The sequence below is a fragment of the Tamandua tetradactyla genome, chromosome 2 (genome assembly GCF_023851605.1).
Source record: "Tamandua tetradactyla isolate mTamTet1 chromosome 2, mTamTet1.pri, whole genome shotgun sequence".
NCBI classification, from domain to species: domain Eukaryota; kingdom Metazoa; phylum Chordata; class Mammalia; order Pilosa; family Myrmecophagidae; genus Tamandua; species Tamandua tetradactyla.
In genome coordinates this window covers 206,658,334-206,672,992 of record NC_135328.1, presented here as the reverse complement: position 1 = coordinate 206,672,992, position 14,659 = coordinate 206,658,334, and the positions used below count along the sequence as shown (strand labels likewise).

The following is a 14,659-nucleotide window of genomic DNA, read 5'->3' as shown; positions in this document are numbered from 1 at the left end:
GGTTTGAATTCAGGCCAACTGGGCTCTTAATCCCAGCCAACACATCCCCTCTCAGGCTTGATGTTTCTCACACCAGGAATCCCTGGGCTGAAGGAGTGACCACAGGGCTGAACTCACCCTATGGGACCATTGAGTCCCAAACACGGAGCGCACCGTGAAAATGACAGATTACCCCAGTGGGTGCTGCGTTGCTCTGCTCGCTGTTGCATGGGACAAAACAGAGGCCCACATGGCTGGGAGGTGGCAGAGCTGGGATCCCAAGCCCGGGCTTCCTGACTTTCAGCCCAGTACTTGGTGGACTGCACTGTGCTCCTTGGGGCATGGCAGCCACCATCGAGGCCTGGCGGTGTGGTGCTGGGAGAACAGGCCTCCTTCCCCCCCCCCCCCCCCGGGTGGACCCCCTTCTTGCCAATCTGTGGTGTAGAGCTGGGTAAGGTGTGGCAGGGCCTTGAACTTTCTACCTGGAGGTAACGACCATTTGCAAAGCTCTCTCTCTGCACTGTACATTTGGTGGACTTGAGTTTCAGGTCAGCTTGACCACTTGCTGCTGTGTCCTAGGCAGGGATAGGGGACCAGGGATAGTTTTAGCCCCTTTCAGCCTCAGTTTAACATCTACCTCTCAGCGTTATTGGTGGGGTGGGAATAATATAATAAAGCCCCTGGGAGGTAGCAGGATCTCTACACGTGGGAGGAAGACCCCCTCCCCCCAGGTCCCCATAGATCGTTGCTATGGGAAAAAGCTCTACACTTTTTCCCATAGCAATGATCACCTTATGCAATTCACTTATTCATTGTCTCCTTGGTTATTGTCTGTCTCCTTTCACTGGAAGTTAAACTCCACAAAGGGAGATCTTCTTGTTCACTGGAGTGTGGCAATTGGCTGGAGCAGTGCCTGACACCTACTAGGGGCTCAGGGGATAAGGGAATGAACTCTGTCCTATTGCTGTGCACAGCCAGCAGGGAGAGAGACGCTGGGGGTCACGCCCAGGGGGCGCGACCCCGCCCCCCACCCCGCAGTAACTCCTGTCCTGGGCCAAGTGTTAGAGTGCGAGCGCCCCCAGGTTAGGGACTTCCTTCATCCCTAGGGAATTGGTTGGGCATTTACGGGACAGGAAGTTTTCTGCTGGCAAGCTCCTGGGGAGGGAGCCACCCGCAGCTTGAAGCCTGCCTGCTCAAATTAGCCCAGGAATGATGAACCCATTTTACAGATATGGCAACTGAAGAGTGGCGGGTGATCTGTCCAATATCTCCCAAATCTTGGCCTCGCGGTCAGCGCGGAGATCACCGCTGCGGGTGGGCAAACCCCTCCCCTGAGGAGCTGACCCTGGCTGAAGGCGGGCCGCGGCTCCCTCCTCGGAGTTCCGACTGCGCGCCCGCCACGCGTGCGTTGGGAAGGGTGTGCGGGGGTGAGGAGACTGCCACAGGCTGGGAGGCGAACCCCGCGTGATTGGGGTGCCCGGATCTTCCCTCCACGGGCCAGGGGTACCCGGGACCCCGCCTGCCTTAGGAGGCTGGAGCTCGGGCTCTCCCCGCCCACCGCGGGGCGGAACACTCGCTCCGCAGCGCGGGGACCCTGCGCTCCTGCCGGTCCCCACCGGCTCCTCCGCGGGTGCGGGCCCTTCGTGGCGCCTCCGGGCTTAGGGAGTCCCCGGCCCGCCGCCTCCTCGGCCCGCGGCCGCCTCTTCCTCTCGCAGCCCTCTGGCGCCTGCCGCAGTCGCCAGCAGCGGAGCAGCGCCGAGCGCCCCAGGTACCGAGCGCAGGCGGGAGAGCCGGGCCCGCGACCCCACGGCTGGGTGGGGAGGGAGCGGAGGCGCGGCAGCTGCTCCTCCTCTCCCCGCGGGGCCCGCCTGAGTCCTCCCTCCCCAGGACTGCCTCTGCGGGGGCTCTGAGTCCGGCCTTCCCCACCCTGGGACCCCAAGCTCTACGCTCCAGATCCTAGCGCCCCCACAGCCCGCCTGACTCCAGGGAGCTTACCTCCTGCAGGAGACCCCCCCCCCCTCCCCGGCCCCGGCTCCCACCTTCCCTGGTCTCTGCTCCAGCACCAGGCGCCCTCGCCCCATCTTACCGCCCGCCCCCTCTAGGGGGCTCTGCTTTCGCGCGAGGGCGGCCATCCAACCTCCCAGAGTCATCATCTGGCGCCCCCGTCCTTCAAACTTGGGGTCCGCTCCCAGTAGGCGACTCTGGTCCATCAGGCGCACACGTTCTCCCCCGAGTTCCTTTCCGTTTGCTCCAGGTGTCCCTGCCCCACCCCCGACGGTGTGCACCCCCCCCCCCCACCTCCTCGGGTCGTGGCTGCTTAGCTTGGCGGCCCCGCCCGCACCTTCCCGCCGGCCCCCTCCCTGTAGGGGGTTCCTTTCTCATCCGACGGCGCCCACCCGCCCTCCGCTCTTCCAAGGGTCTCTGCTCCTCAGCGGCGACCCCTCACCCTGTCTTCTCGTTCACACAACCACGTCCTCGGTTCCCCTCTCGGGCCTCACGTCCTCGTTCTCCATCTCCGGTCTCCATGGTCCCAGAGCCAGGCCCTGCCCACAACAGCACCCCGGACTGGGGGTCGGGGCCGCCGTCGGGCCCGGGGGGCAGCAGCTGGGTGGCGGCCGCGCTGTGCGTTGTCATCGCGCTGACGGCTGCGGCCAACGCGCTGCTCATCGCGCTCATCTGCACGCAGCCGGCGCTGCGCAACACGTCCAACTTCTTCCTGGTGTCGCTCTTCACGTCGGACCTGATGGTGGGGCTGGTGGTGATGCCGCCCGCCATGCTGAACGTCCTGTACGGGCGCTGGGTGCTGGCGCGCAGCCTCTGCCTGCTCTGGGCCGCCTTCGACGTGATGTGCTGCAGCGCGTCGATCCTCAACCTCTGCCTCATCAGCCTGGACCGCTATCTGCTCATCCTGTCGCCGCTGCGCTACAAGCTGCGCATGACGCCCCCGCGCGCCCTGGCGCTCGTCCTGGGCGCCTGGAGCCTCGCGGCGCTCGCCTCCTTCCTGCCGCTGCTCCTGGGCTGGCACGAGCCGGGCCGCGCGCGGGCCCCCGCCCCGGGCCAGTGCCGCCTGCTGGCCAGCCTGCCCTTCGTGCTCGTGGCATCCGGCCTCACCTTCTTCCTGCCCTCGGGCGCCATCTGCTTCACCTACTGCCGGATCCTGCTGACCGCGCGTAGGCAGGCGGTGCAGGTGGCCTCCCTCGCCGCAGGCCTGCCCAGCCAGGCCTTGGAGACGCTTCAGGTACTGGGGTGCCCGGGGAGGGAATGAGCGGCCTCGAGCACCCACTGGGCACCCATCACTTAATATGCCCTCTAAAGGACCAATTCCAGTTCCCTCCTTTCCGCTGAACTCCAGCCTCAGGGCCCCACTGTCCGCCTCACAGAACTCCCCCCCCACCCCCGGGTTTTGGGGCGTGCTTAGGGAAGACAAATTGTGCCGCAGAGAATTCAGAGCGTCTCAGCTCTCCCACCTGCTCCTCCTCCAGTCTTCCATTCCATCTTGGCAAATGGCACCTTGTGGCATCGCAAGCTGGAAACTTAGGAATAATTTCTCTCCAGGGCCTCTTGGAGCTGCTTCCTAAATATGTGCAGGACGGAATTCTGCACTTCTCCCCATCTCCTCTGCTGCCTTCCTAAACCAGGCCACTGTCATTTCTTACCTGGGAGCCTTTGGTAGACTCCCACCTGCTCCTCCTGCTTCCAGTCCTGACCCACTACTCTCTATTCTGCACAGGAGTCAGAACAATTAAAAAAAAAAAAGTGATCACCTCACTCACTGCTCCCAACCCTTCAGTGGCTCCCCATTGCTCTCAAGAAGAAAGGAAAGCCATCTCATGACCTGGTCCATCAACCTTTCCAGCTTCCTCTCTTCCCTCCTCTGTCTTACTCTGTGCCAGGCTGGCAGCTCTTCTGATGGCTCCTAGACGGCCCCAGGCTTGCTTTGGCCTCAGGGTCTTTGCACTTGCTGTTCCCACTGCCTGGAGTGCTCTTCCCCCGGGGCTGCCCTTGCCTGGCTCCTCCTCAGCTTTTGCATCACCTCTTCTGAGCGATTGTCCCTGGCCTACTTGGCTGCAGAGCCATCTGCCCTCCCCCATCCCGTTAGTCTCAGTTTATTTGCTGATATGTTTGTTGTCCGCCTCTCCCACCTGAGTGGGAGCTCCAGGAGGGCAGGGCATATCAGTAGGTTCGAGTCCCCACTGTGCATGGTGGGTGCTCAGTGGTTGCTTGTGAATGGGGCCAGTGCTCTTAGCTCAGATCCCGCCGCGTCTAGGAGTGGAGTGGCTGCTCTTGCCACCGTAGGCAACATGCACCTAAGTCCTGTCATCATCTGGAGGGAAGGCGATTGACACAACAGACTGGGCTCGAACCCCAGCGGATTAGGTCACAGGCCCCAAGGGAGGTCTCGACCAGACCCTGCAAGCTCATGGTGATGGAGCCTCAGGCTGAGGAGGCTCTGGGAGGGTGGGAGTGCTTTGATGGGGGATGTCACTTGGTAGCTAGGGACTTGGCCCAAGGGTGAGCCTTGAAGTGGTTGAAAGGTTAGCACCCTCCTTGGCTGTCCTCTAGAGAGGCTCGTCCAACAGCAGCGCAGCCCAGAGCTGCAGGTGGCCAGTCAACTAGGAGGGCAGGGCCCGGGTGGCCGGGGTCCTACTGTCCACCTCCCTGGGCTCGCTGGAGAACCTTCCTGAGCCTCGGCAGGCGGCTGTGGCCTTGATGTGGCTCTTCAGTGGTGGGGTGACTGCCCCTGGTCACCCACATTCTCTCCCTGGATTCTTTTAAAGGAGCATTTTCCAGATTTCAGGCATCCGGGAACTGCCTCAGGAGATCTGCCTTACTCCCCACATCCCCACACCCCCTTTCTTCCACCCCGAAGCCACTGGAACTCACATTTATTTAACATCTTCTTTAAATCATCCCACTCATTTTTTTATTTTCATAAATTTGTTTAGGGGGGAAATGAAAACCCCTTCTCGTCTCTTCCAGAAATGGAAAATCAGCATCCCTTGCCATAAATTGAAGATGTTCACAAGCTTAACTCAAGAAGGGGCCCAGGCAGCACCCCTAAAGTTTAGCCTGGGATGGCTGCTGCTCTGAGCCAAGGCCTCCCTTCTCTTTGCTTAAGCGTTCAAGGGTGCTAAAGACATGGTGGCATCAACGTGAGACCTCCTCCTCCATGTAACCAGGGGTGCTGGGAGAGCACTGCAAAGGGACAATGCTCTCGCTTTGAGGTGCAGAGCTTTTTTATGGGGTGTCCGTCCGCCTAAACTCACCTCACATTCTTACGCTTTGGGGAACTTTGCTCTAGTGACCTGCTAGAGAGACATTGGCTGGTCCTGCTGAGGTCAGGGTCGGGGTGGGGGGGCGGGACTCTCACGTCTGAGGAGAGGCTGATATCAGGAGTGAACCTGAGGCCGTGGCTTCGGCACCTGGGCGGGAGTCTCCCAGCTCCTGACAGCTGCAGCTGGCTGACCTTGAGCGCTCACTATGTGCCAGGCACCGAGCTAAGCTTAGTGTTTCTTTAATTAGAGAAGTTATAGGATTACAGAAAAATCCTGGATAAAATAGAGCTCCCATATACCACCCTATAATTAAAACTTTGCATGACAGTGGTACTCTTGTTATAATTTATGAAAGAGTATTTCTATGATTGCACTATTAACCATAGACCATCGTTTACAGTGGGGTTCGCTGTGTTGAGCTAAGCTTTTCAGTCCCCCAAGCAACCCAATGGGGCAAATGCTACCATCACCTCTCTTTTACAGATGGGAAACAGATTGAGAGAGGGGGTGGTGGCCTGCCCGCGGTCACCCAGCTGGTAAGTGAGGTTCAAGTTCGGCTCTGGCTGGTGCCAAAGCCCCTGTGTGAACCGGTTTGCCACAGTGACAGTGACACATGCCGAAACCCGGTCTTCAGGCCCCCACCCCGTGCCCCTCCTGCAGCCCTGGCCATGCCTTTGCAGTGTCTGTCGCTGGTCCCTCTTAATCTGTCCCTCTCCGTGGCAGCCCTGGGCCTCGGTCTTCCAGCCTCTTCCCTCTTTTCCCCAAGTCACTCCCTTAGGGACCTCATTTTGTCTTAAGACTGAAAATCCCACCCGCACACTGATGATGTCCAGAGGAGTCTCTCCAGCCTGGGCTTCTTACTTCACATGCCCCAAACTGAACTCTGGATTTTCTAGCCCGCAGCCCTGGGTCTCTGACGGTTTCCCTCTTACCAGTTAGCGGCAACTCCGTTCTTCAGTCGCTCGGGCCGGAAGCTTGGAGGCAGCCTGGACCCCTGCTTTTTCTCCCCCTCTACACTCAGTCCCCATATTTCTACCTTCATGGCGTAGCCAGGCTCTGATATCTGGTATCCGGTGTCTCCTCTCCCCTATCAGCCCAGGCTGAGCCCCTTCCTCCGATGCTTGGCTTATTGCTGGGCCATTTCCTGACCCGCTTCCTGAGTCCATTCTCGCTCCCTATTGATCTGTTCTCGCAGCAGCCAGAGGGACCCCTTGAAAACATCAATCCGGTCCTGCTACTGTCTGCTCCCCTGGCCTCACAGCTCACTGCTCTGGCCCTCTGCTCCTTCTCTGGCGTCTGCCCTTCCACCACCTTCCTTTGCTGTTTCTGCTCCACCCACACCAGCCTCCCTGCTGTTCCTTGAACACACCAAGCACACTCCTGCCTCAGGACCTTTGCACTTGTTCTCGCTGCCTGGAATGCCCTTTCCCTACATCCTTCCATGGCTGGAACCCCCTAACTTTCATCACTCCCTTCAGGTCTCTTCCTAATGGGCTTCCCTAGCCTCTCTACAAAGAGCAGTAAATGCCACTCTGCTCTAGGTCCTCTCCAGTGTTAATTTTCTGAATTACTTTTCATAGTAGCACTTACCTGACACTATATCTTTACTTGTTTATTTCTTTGTTGTTTGTTTCCTCCTACTAGAAGTCAGCTCTGTGAGGGCGGGTGTTTGTCTTTATTCGTGCTGAATTCCCAACACCTAAAGCAGTACCTGGCACACAGTAGGAGCTCAGTACCTATGTATAGAAGGAGTGAAATGAACACAGAGCTTCGCCCCACCCGTGATTCCACCTCGGTGCACATTGCTTCCTTTCCTCCCACTCCCTTTGGAATTGGCTCTTGTAGCTGACAGATCCTACTTTTTTTTTTTATTGCACCGATTCCTTGGCTCAGTGACGTTTACTGAGCAGCTGCTTTGTGCAGGGGCTGTTCAGGGCTGTGGTTGGGCTGGTGCATAGGACGGACAGGGACCTGCCCTTCTGAATGAGTCTTTGTTGGGGAGATGGACACTGGTCACAAAACACTCTCATGAAGTGTCTTATGGGGTTCAACCCAAGGAACATTCAGTGGTTATTATTTGCTGCATATGTGTTTGAAAAGTGAAACAAAGAAGTCACAATGGGCCCTATAACCAAGGGCTGGGAGGAGTATCCGTGGTCATTGAGGCCAGCACCCTGCCTCCGTGGCAGAATGACCCATGGGCTTCCCAGGCAGAAATGTGTCCATTCTGATTCCTCCACCTTTCTGGAAAGCCCATTCTCTTGGTGAGAGTGTGGAAGTGCCAGGCGCTGGTGCTGTCCTTTCTTCCTCAACCACGGGGCTCCTGGGCAAGCCTTCTGGAGGCCTCGTTCCCTCATTGCCTGGAGAACTGTGTACTTTTGCGGAATTCCTTCTGGGATGCCGCCCTGCCCGCCTTCCTTCCCGCCTGCACTGCCTGTCCCAGGGTTCCTCTCCATGTCTGGACCTAGAGGAACTCTCTGTGAACCCCCGCCCACTGGGCTCATCCCCAACCAGTCCTTCACTGTTCCCCCCAATCCCGGCTCCCCCCAGCTTCCCCACAGAGGGAGGGAGCTGGGAATAGGTCCCCAAATTCCAGTTTCCCTGGGATTGAGCATCCCCCCCACCCCACTTACACCTATTGAAGTAAATGGGATTTTTAAAACCTGTTGGTTGACGACCAAATCTGCTGGGCTGAGAGGGCTGTGAACAAGGGGAGGCTTAGGGCTGAGCTGGGGCTGTCACTGGGGAGGAGGGAGGGGGGAAGGGGTGGGGGCACTGCTGTCAGAGTTGGGGGGGCAGGGGTGTGCGCACGCCTGGGTGGGGTGTGCGTCCAGATGAGGGGAGGGGGCTCCGCCTCGGATGATTCTGGAAGGACCAGCGTGCCAGTGGCAGCCCAGGAGCTCACGGCCTCTCGGGGAGGAGCAGAAGGAGCCTGGCTGGGAGTTTTTGCCGCCTTCTCCTCTATCTTTCTATGCTGTGGTTTTTATGTCTGTGGTCCGCGGCACTCCCCATCTTCTTCCTCTTTCCCTCATATCTGTCCCCTTCTCAGAAACCTCCTCTCTCCTTAGCCCCCCAGCTCCCCCATCTGGCATCATCCTTCCTTTGGCATCTCCCCATCTTCCTCGCCTTTCTCCTCTTGCATTCATCTCTCCTCCTTTTCCTCCTCCCCCACCTTTTTCCACCCTCCGTCACCCAGCTACGCCTGATCCTGCTTCAGAGCTCCAGCTTCCCTTCCTCTCTGCCTCTCCCCCTCCTCCTTCGAGGAGGTTGTGCTCAGAGAAATATTCGGAGGGGGTGGGGGGCTGAGCAGGGGCGGCTGGCAGAGGGGCAGCACTGAGGATGGTATTCTCAGCTGCTGCCTGGCGCCGTCCCAGGCTGGGGGCGGAAGCTTGGGTGATGGACTGATCCTGGGTTCAAATCCGCCCTCTTGAGCGGTGCCACGGTGGCTCAGCAGGCAGGGTTCTTGCCTGCCGTGCTGGAGACCCAGGTTCGATTCCTGGTGCCTGCCCATGCAAAAAAGAAAAAAAAGACAAATCCTCCCTCTTTCCCATCAGAGCTGGATGACCTTGGATGAGTCATTTCTCCTCCCTGAACCCCAGGGGTACCTTTCCGTACCATCCAAGGCTGATTGAGGAGTCAACAAGGCAATATATATATATAAAGTACCTGGCACATAGTAGGTGCTCAACAATTGTTAGTGCTTCTCCTTTCCTCCTGGTGGTAAAATCTATGGTTCTGGGGCCTTCACTTCTCTGAGCCTTTCTGGGGAAAGAAACCATCCTCATTGCTACCCACATCGGTATCACCTTCATCTCAGCTGTGCTGGATGCTGAGAATGACGACAGCAAGAGCGGTGGCTGGTCCTTACAGAGGCTGACTGTGTCCCACGCACTGTCTTAATAACTTTCTTCTTACTACACCCCTATGAGGCTGATGCCATTATTGTGGCCATTTTACAGATGAGAAAGCTGAGGCACAGAGGGGTGAAGTAGCTTAAGCTGAGTGGCCTAAGGTCGCTAAGTTAGCTAGTAACAGACCCAGGATTGGAAGCCAGGCAGTCTGGCTCCAGAGTCTACACTGGTAACCCTCACACTAGGATTAGGTGATTGTAGAAATTTTAAAGTCACACAAAGGAATCCCTGAAAACATTTTCAAATAAAAATCCAACAATGAAGATAAAGTAAAAGACCACCTGACTTCTACCCAATCACCTTCCTCTTCTAGGGACAATGATACCCTTAGGGTATGTCTTTCTATCTTGTTTTTATGTGTTTGCATATATGTATGTATACTTAGAGAAGCTTAGTGTTTTATTTGTGTGTGTGTGTACTTTTAAAATAAATGGAATCGTGTTGTAGCTCTTGTTTTGCAACTTGTCATTACCACAACAGATCATGGAGATCTTTCTACTTGATTGTTCATTCTTTTAAACATTTGCATAGTATTCCATAGAGGGGGTGTACCTGGTTTACTGGTTTATTTAAGCACATTCTTTTTTTTTTTTTTTTTTTTTTTTGCTTGGGCAGGCACCGGAACTTGAACCCAGGTCGCCACCTTGCAGGCGAGAACTCTGCCTGCTGAGTCACCGTGGCCCGCCCTTAAGCACACTCTTTTTGATGGGCATTTTGGCTGTTTCCAGTGTTTTCCTCTGGTACACATTCTCATATATGCTAAGAGTAAAAGGTAGAGGTGTTTCTTGAACAGAGGAGCCTGTAAGTGGAATTGCCGGCTGGAAGGGCACTGCCAGTTTGTTCTCTGGCCAGCTACACTCTGACAGTGACACCTGCCCTGGACATGTGTAAGGGACATGAAAACAGCAGAACATGTCCATGAGAGGGCCAGGAGGTGATTAAAGAGCAGAGAGAAGTGGGGTGGGGTGGGGTTTGTGGCTGGTATAAGCCAGACTGAGGGTGTGGGCTTGTGGGTGCCATTGACTTCTGCTCCATGAGGACCTCTTGGTGTCAGAGGTGGGGCTTCTGTAACTGATTGTGCCTTGTGGATGCAATCGCCAAGCATGGAAACAGTGCAGCAAAGTGGAAAAAGTGCAGTTTCAGGAGCCAAAAATGACTGTGAATCCCTGACTCAATACTTACCTGGTGTGCAACTTCTGGTAGGTTGCTTAACCTCTCTGAACCTCATGGCCTCTTATGTAAAATGGGGATACTAATGCCAGTCTCTTTACGAAATAATAAACATAAAATGTTGATGCTCAGTGCTCACCAGATGGGGATGATGATTCTGATTTGGAGTCACTGGACCCTTGGTTTGAGGCCTTGCACCATCACAGTGCAACCTCAGAAAGCTCCCTTCTCTCTTCCCTCTTACCTGTGTTCATGGGTTAACTCTTTGGAGAGAAGGAGAGAAAGAAAAACCCAGAGTTGTCCCCAGGAAGACTAGAGCGGGAATTGGAATCTCAACACATCTTCCCCTCTTCTCTAGAGATTCCTCACTTGCTCGATCCTTTCTCTGTAACACGAGATAGAAATTAAGTGCCTCAGGCTGCCCTTTTGTGAATTTTCCCTTGATATTCAGTATAATCGCATTTTACTTGGATAAACACATGAAGGGGCGAGAGTTACAATGTTTTTTCTCCCCCCAACCCCCTATCTCCACCGTTCCGGAATTAGACCCACACCAGGCCCTATGCTCCTACAGGACAGGACGCAGTTGGGTTTCAGTACCATGGACAAGAGCCAACTGGCTACCTGGAGGAGGCCAGGAAGAGGAGCAGGGGCTGGAGAGAAAATTCGCGCGCGTGCGTGACAGTGGGGGTGGGAGCTCTTGGCTTCAGTGCTCCCTGGGGATGATACATTTTCTTGTCTTTACCTTCCCCACCCTCTTTCCATCTGTGGAATTTTGCCTGGGAATCTGGTTTCCTTTTTGCCTCCTCTGATGTGACCTTATCTCCCCATATTCAGTCCACCCCTGATGTCTCAAGAACTAATCTGGGCTCTTATGCAGTGTATAAGTGCTGGGGAAATCCCCACTTTCCAAATTCCAGGTGTGTTCCCAGGGACCACACTCCTTTTTGCATAGTTCATGATGTATTCCGCACACTTTTGAACATGGGTACTCACTTAAATTGTAAATATAGGTGGGTCTAACCTTGCGGAAATATAAAAATCTACAGTGATTGCAACACTTGGTTTAGAGGAGGGCTTCAGGTTCTAGCTTTCATGGACCCCTAGCAGCTTCATGAATAGATTTCAAGGTGGGTCTTTGAGTCCTCTGGAAATGAAATGTGGGATTGTGTGTGTATGCATAAACATTTACATATTTTATATTTTGGGAAATTATTTTTCATTTTCTGTAGATTTCATTACAGATTGTTAAAGAGCTCATGAGCTTAAAAAGTTAAGAGAACTATTGGGCTAAAGTATCATCCAGTTCAAAAAGGCTTTTAATATTTTAGGACTTCTGGTCTTGTTTGTAAAGTCCAATTCTAACTCCCCAGCCTATGTCCTTTCAAAGGCGGCGGTGGAGCAGCTTCTTTGCTCTACTTCCCTCCCTCCACTTTGCCAGTTGTGAAGTCTGTGTTTGAGAACTGACATGCCTGACAGTCCACAGTGTAATCTGAATTGTAAGATGCCAAGGTTAGTAGCATCTCTGGTAATTTCCAATAGATTTAATTGTGAATGTTTACTTTGTGCACACGATTTCAAAAAGGCACTTCTGTTTTGTGGAGCATGAGAGTAATGGGACAGGCAAAACTATTCCTCCAAAATAGGAAGGGAACCCACATACAAAGAGATTACCAAGCCCCGTGCAGCAAGCAGCTACTTCCCCCCCCCAAGTACTGTTCAATTGCAACTAATTCTTTTACTGCTTTGGAAGGCCCTGGGGCTCACTGAAATATGTGTTGACCTGTGTTGAGTATTTTATCCTTTGCAAGATAAGTTGTTTTTCAGGATCGTTATTGTCTGTGTTTGGGGCAGCACTGCTCTGTCTCACAGCATCCCCTAGAGCTCCTTGTGAAATGCCACGTTCAGGGAGAGTGCTCAGTGTAGGATCAGGACCAGGGCTCGGTCTATTGCTGAGACCCAGGCTGAGTCTGGGGCCAAGGTTAAGGCTCAGTCTGCATCCACAGTCGAGGCTCAGGATGTGTAGGGCTCAGTCTATGGTAGGCATTACTGTTTGGCTAGGACCGCAGTCTAGGCTTGGATTGGAACAAGGGTCAAGGTTCAGTCTGGAGCCAGGGTCAGATTTCACTCCAGGACTGTAGTTGCGGCTCAAGGACAAGTGCTCAGTTTGTTGCTGGCCTTAGGGGTCATCCAGAATTAGGGTCGAGGCTCAGTCTATACTGTGCTTTGGGCTGTTTCTCAGCTGACCCACGTGGCCTTCCCTTCCACAGGTGCCGAGGACCCCACGCCCAGGGATGGAGTCGGCTGAGAGCAGGCGTTTGGTCACCAAGCACAGCACGAAGGCGCTGAAGGCCAGCCTGACGCTGGGTATCCTGCTGGGCATGTTCTTTGTAACCTGGCTGCCCTTCTTTGTAGCCAACATAGCCCAGGTAATGCCACAGCAGGGGGCAGGGGAGTCCACATTTGCTGGGTTGGCTCTCACCCTCACCCCTGCCCAGACCTAGGGAGGGAGATGGGTAGGCAGGCGGGTGGCCTCTCTTGGTGTATGTTTCTGTGTGTCTGCTCCATCTCTGCTGGGTAGGGTGGCCTGTGTCCCTTCCCAGGGACCAGCCATGATGTGTCCCCCTGCCCCACCCCCAGGCTGTGTGTGACTGCATCTCCCCGGGCCTCTTCGATGTCCTCACGTGGCTGGGCTACTGTAACAGCACCATGAACCCCATCATCTACCCCCTCTTCATGCGGGACTTCAAGCGGGCCCTGGGCCGGTTCCTGCCGTGCCCCTGCTTCCCCTGGGAGCGCCAGGCCAGCCTTGCCTCCCCCTCCATGCGAACCTCACACAGCGGCCCGCGCCCAGGCCTAAGCCTGCAGCAAGTGCTTCCCCTACCCCTGCCCCCCAACTCGGACTCAGACTCTGACGCAGACTCGGGCGGCTCCTCAGGCCTGCAGCTCACGGCCCAGCTGCTGCTGCCTGGAGAGGCCACCCGGGAACCCCCACCGCCTGCCAGGGGCGCTGCTGCCGTCCACCTTTACGACATGAACCCTGCAGAGCCCAAGCTGCAGCTGCCTCGGCTCGGGACCCCCACGAACTGAGCCCGGTGTGGAGCTGGCAAGTCGGGAGATGGACCGCGTGGCACCAAGTGCCCAAGGCCTTAGGCCAACCCTTGGCTAAAGCTGGGAGGCTGCAGGTCTCTGGAGCCTTCTGAACTCCAGTGGGGTGCACTGAGCCAGCCCCCCCTCCCCAGTCCTACTCCAGACCCCCTACCTCGGGGGATATTAACTGGCTCAGATACTGTTTTCTCCAGAATACTCCCTCGTTGAGTGAAGCTCGTGGATGTGTGTGGATGATGGAGGACCCTGGGAGTTGGGAGGACCTCTTGGTTCAGAGTAGGATGAGGACCATTCCGTCTTCTGCACATTCTCTCGGGCTAGACAGGAGCTACGGCTTCCATCTGCAGAGATGGGTTAGTGCTCGGCTGAATCCCTCACTGTTCAAGCAGAGACCACGGACCATCAGCATCGACATCACCCGGGAGTCTGCTAAAAATGCACGTTCTCAGCCCACCCCCCACCCCCCACCGCAGAATTGCTGAGTCAGGTTCTGCCTGTTACCAAGATCCCCAGGGGCTTCGTGTGCACGTTGTAATTTGAGATGTGCTGGTTTGGATGATCTCTAACCCCAGGTGTGTTTTTTCGGACAAAGTTTTAGGACTTGCTAGCTGCTCTCTCACATGGCAGCACAGAAACGCACCCGAGTATGGGAGTTTGGCCAGGCATTAATTTGAATCTTTGCTCCACTACTTAATGACTCTGGGGCTGTGCACAGGTTATTGACCCTCTCTGAGCCTCAGTTATTCCATGTGCAAAATGGGATAAAGTGGCTACCTCATAGGGCTTTCATGGGAATTAGGACAATGTTTATAGAGTGCCTAGCACCCAGTGGGTGGGCATCAGGGGTATGTACTAGTGTTATAATTCTTGGCCATCCGGCCCTCAGGCCTCTGGCTATGGGCTAGGAAGGGCTATTTGTACTCATGTTCTTTTGACATTTCCCTCTTCCTTCTCAGCCTCAGCCCAGTTTCCCGCAACCTGACTCTGGTTCCCCAAACCTTTTTCTGGGTGCTGGGTGGGGGTCCCTTCCCTCAGGGACCCTCCAGCTCCCAAGCTGCTGCAGTGCACCTGCTGGGAGCAGAGGGGCAGCTGGATGTTTCTTCCTCAACATCAGGGATGGGCTTTCATCTACCCAGGCTTCCATGATGTAGGAGGGAAGCTGCTGAAGGAGACTGAGCCAGCCCCTTGGGTCACTTCCTTCTGGCCTTCTGGGGG

At 55.5% G+C, this 14,659-nt stretch overlaps 1 protein-coding gene across 1 annotated transcript; it reads left to right on the top strand.

Moving 5' to 3' along the window:
- The first annotated feature begins 2,503 nt into the window (after positions 1-2,503).
- HTR6 (5-hydroxytryptamine receptor 6) lies at positions 2,504-13,426 on the top strand. Its single transcript, XM_077137961.1, has 3 exons — positions 2,504-3,217; positions 12,607-12,765; positions 12,977-13,426. Exons 1-3 carry the CDS (start codon positions 2,504-2,506, stop codon positions 13,424-13,426), a joined length of 1,323 nt encoding a protein of 440 aa, XP_076994076.1.
- The last annotated feature ends 1,233 nt before the right edge of the window (positions 13,427-14,659 follow it).

Excerpts from the sequence above, each read along its gene's own strand:
- HTR6 (XM_077137961.1), top strand. The coding sequence starts at position 2,504 with ATGGTCCCAGAGCCAGGCCCTGCCCACAACAGCACCCCGGACTGGGGG. Across the intron at positions 3,218-12,606 it reads AGGCCTTGGAGACGCTTCAG|GTGCCGAGGACCCCACGCCC; the intron begins GTACTGGGGTGC and ends TCCCTTCCACAG. Across the intron at positions 12,766-12,976 it reads TTGTAGCCAACATAGCCCAG|GCTGTGTGTGACTGCATCTC; the intron begins GTAATGCCACAG and ends CCCCACCCCCAG.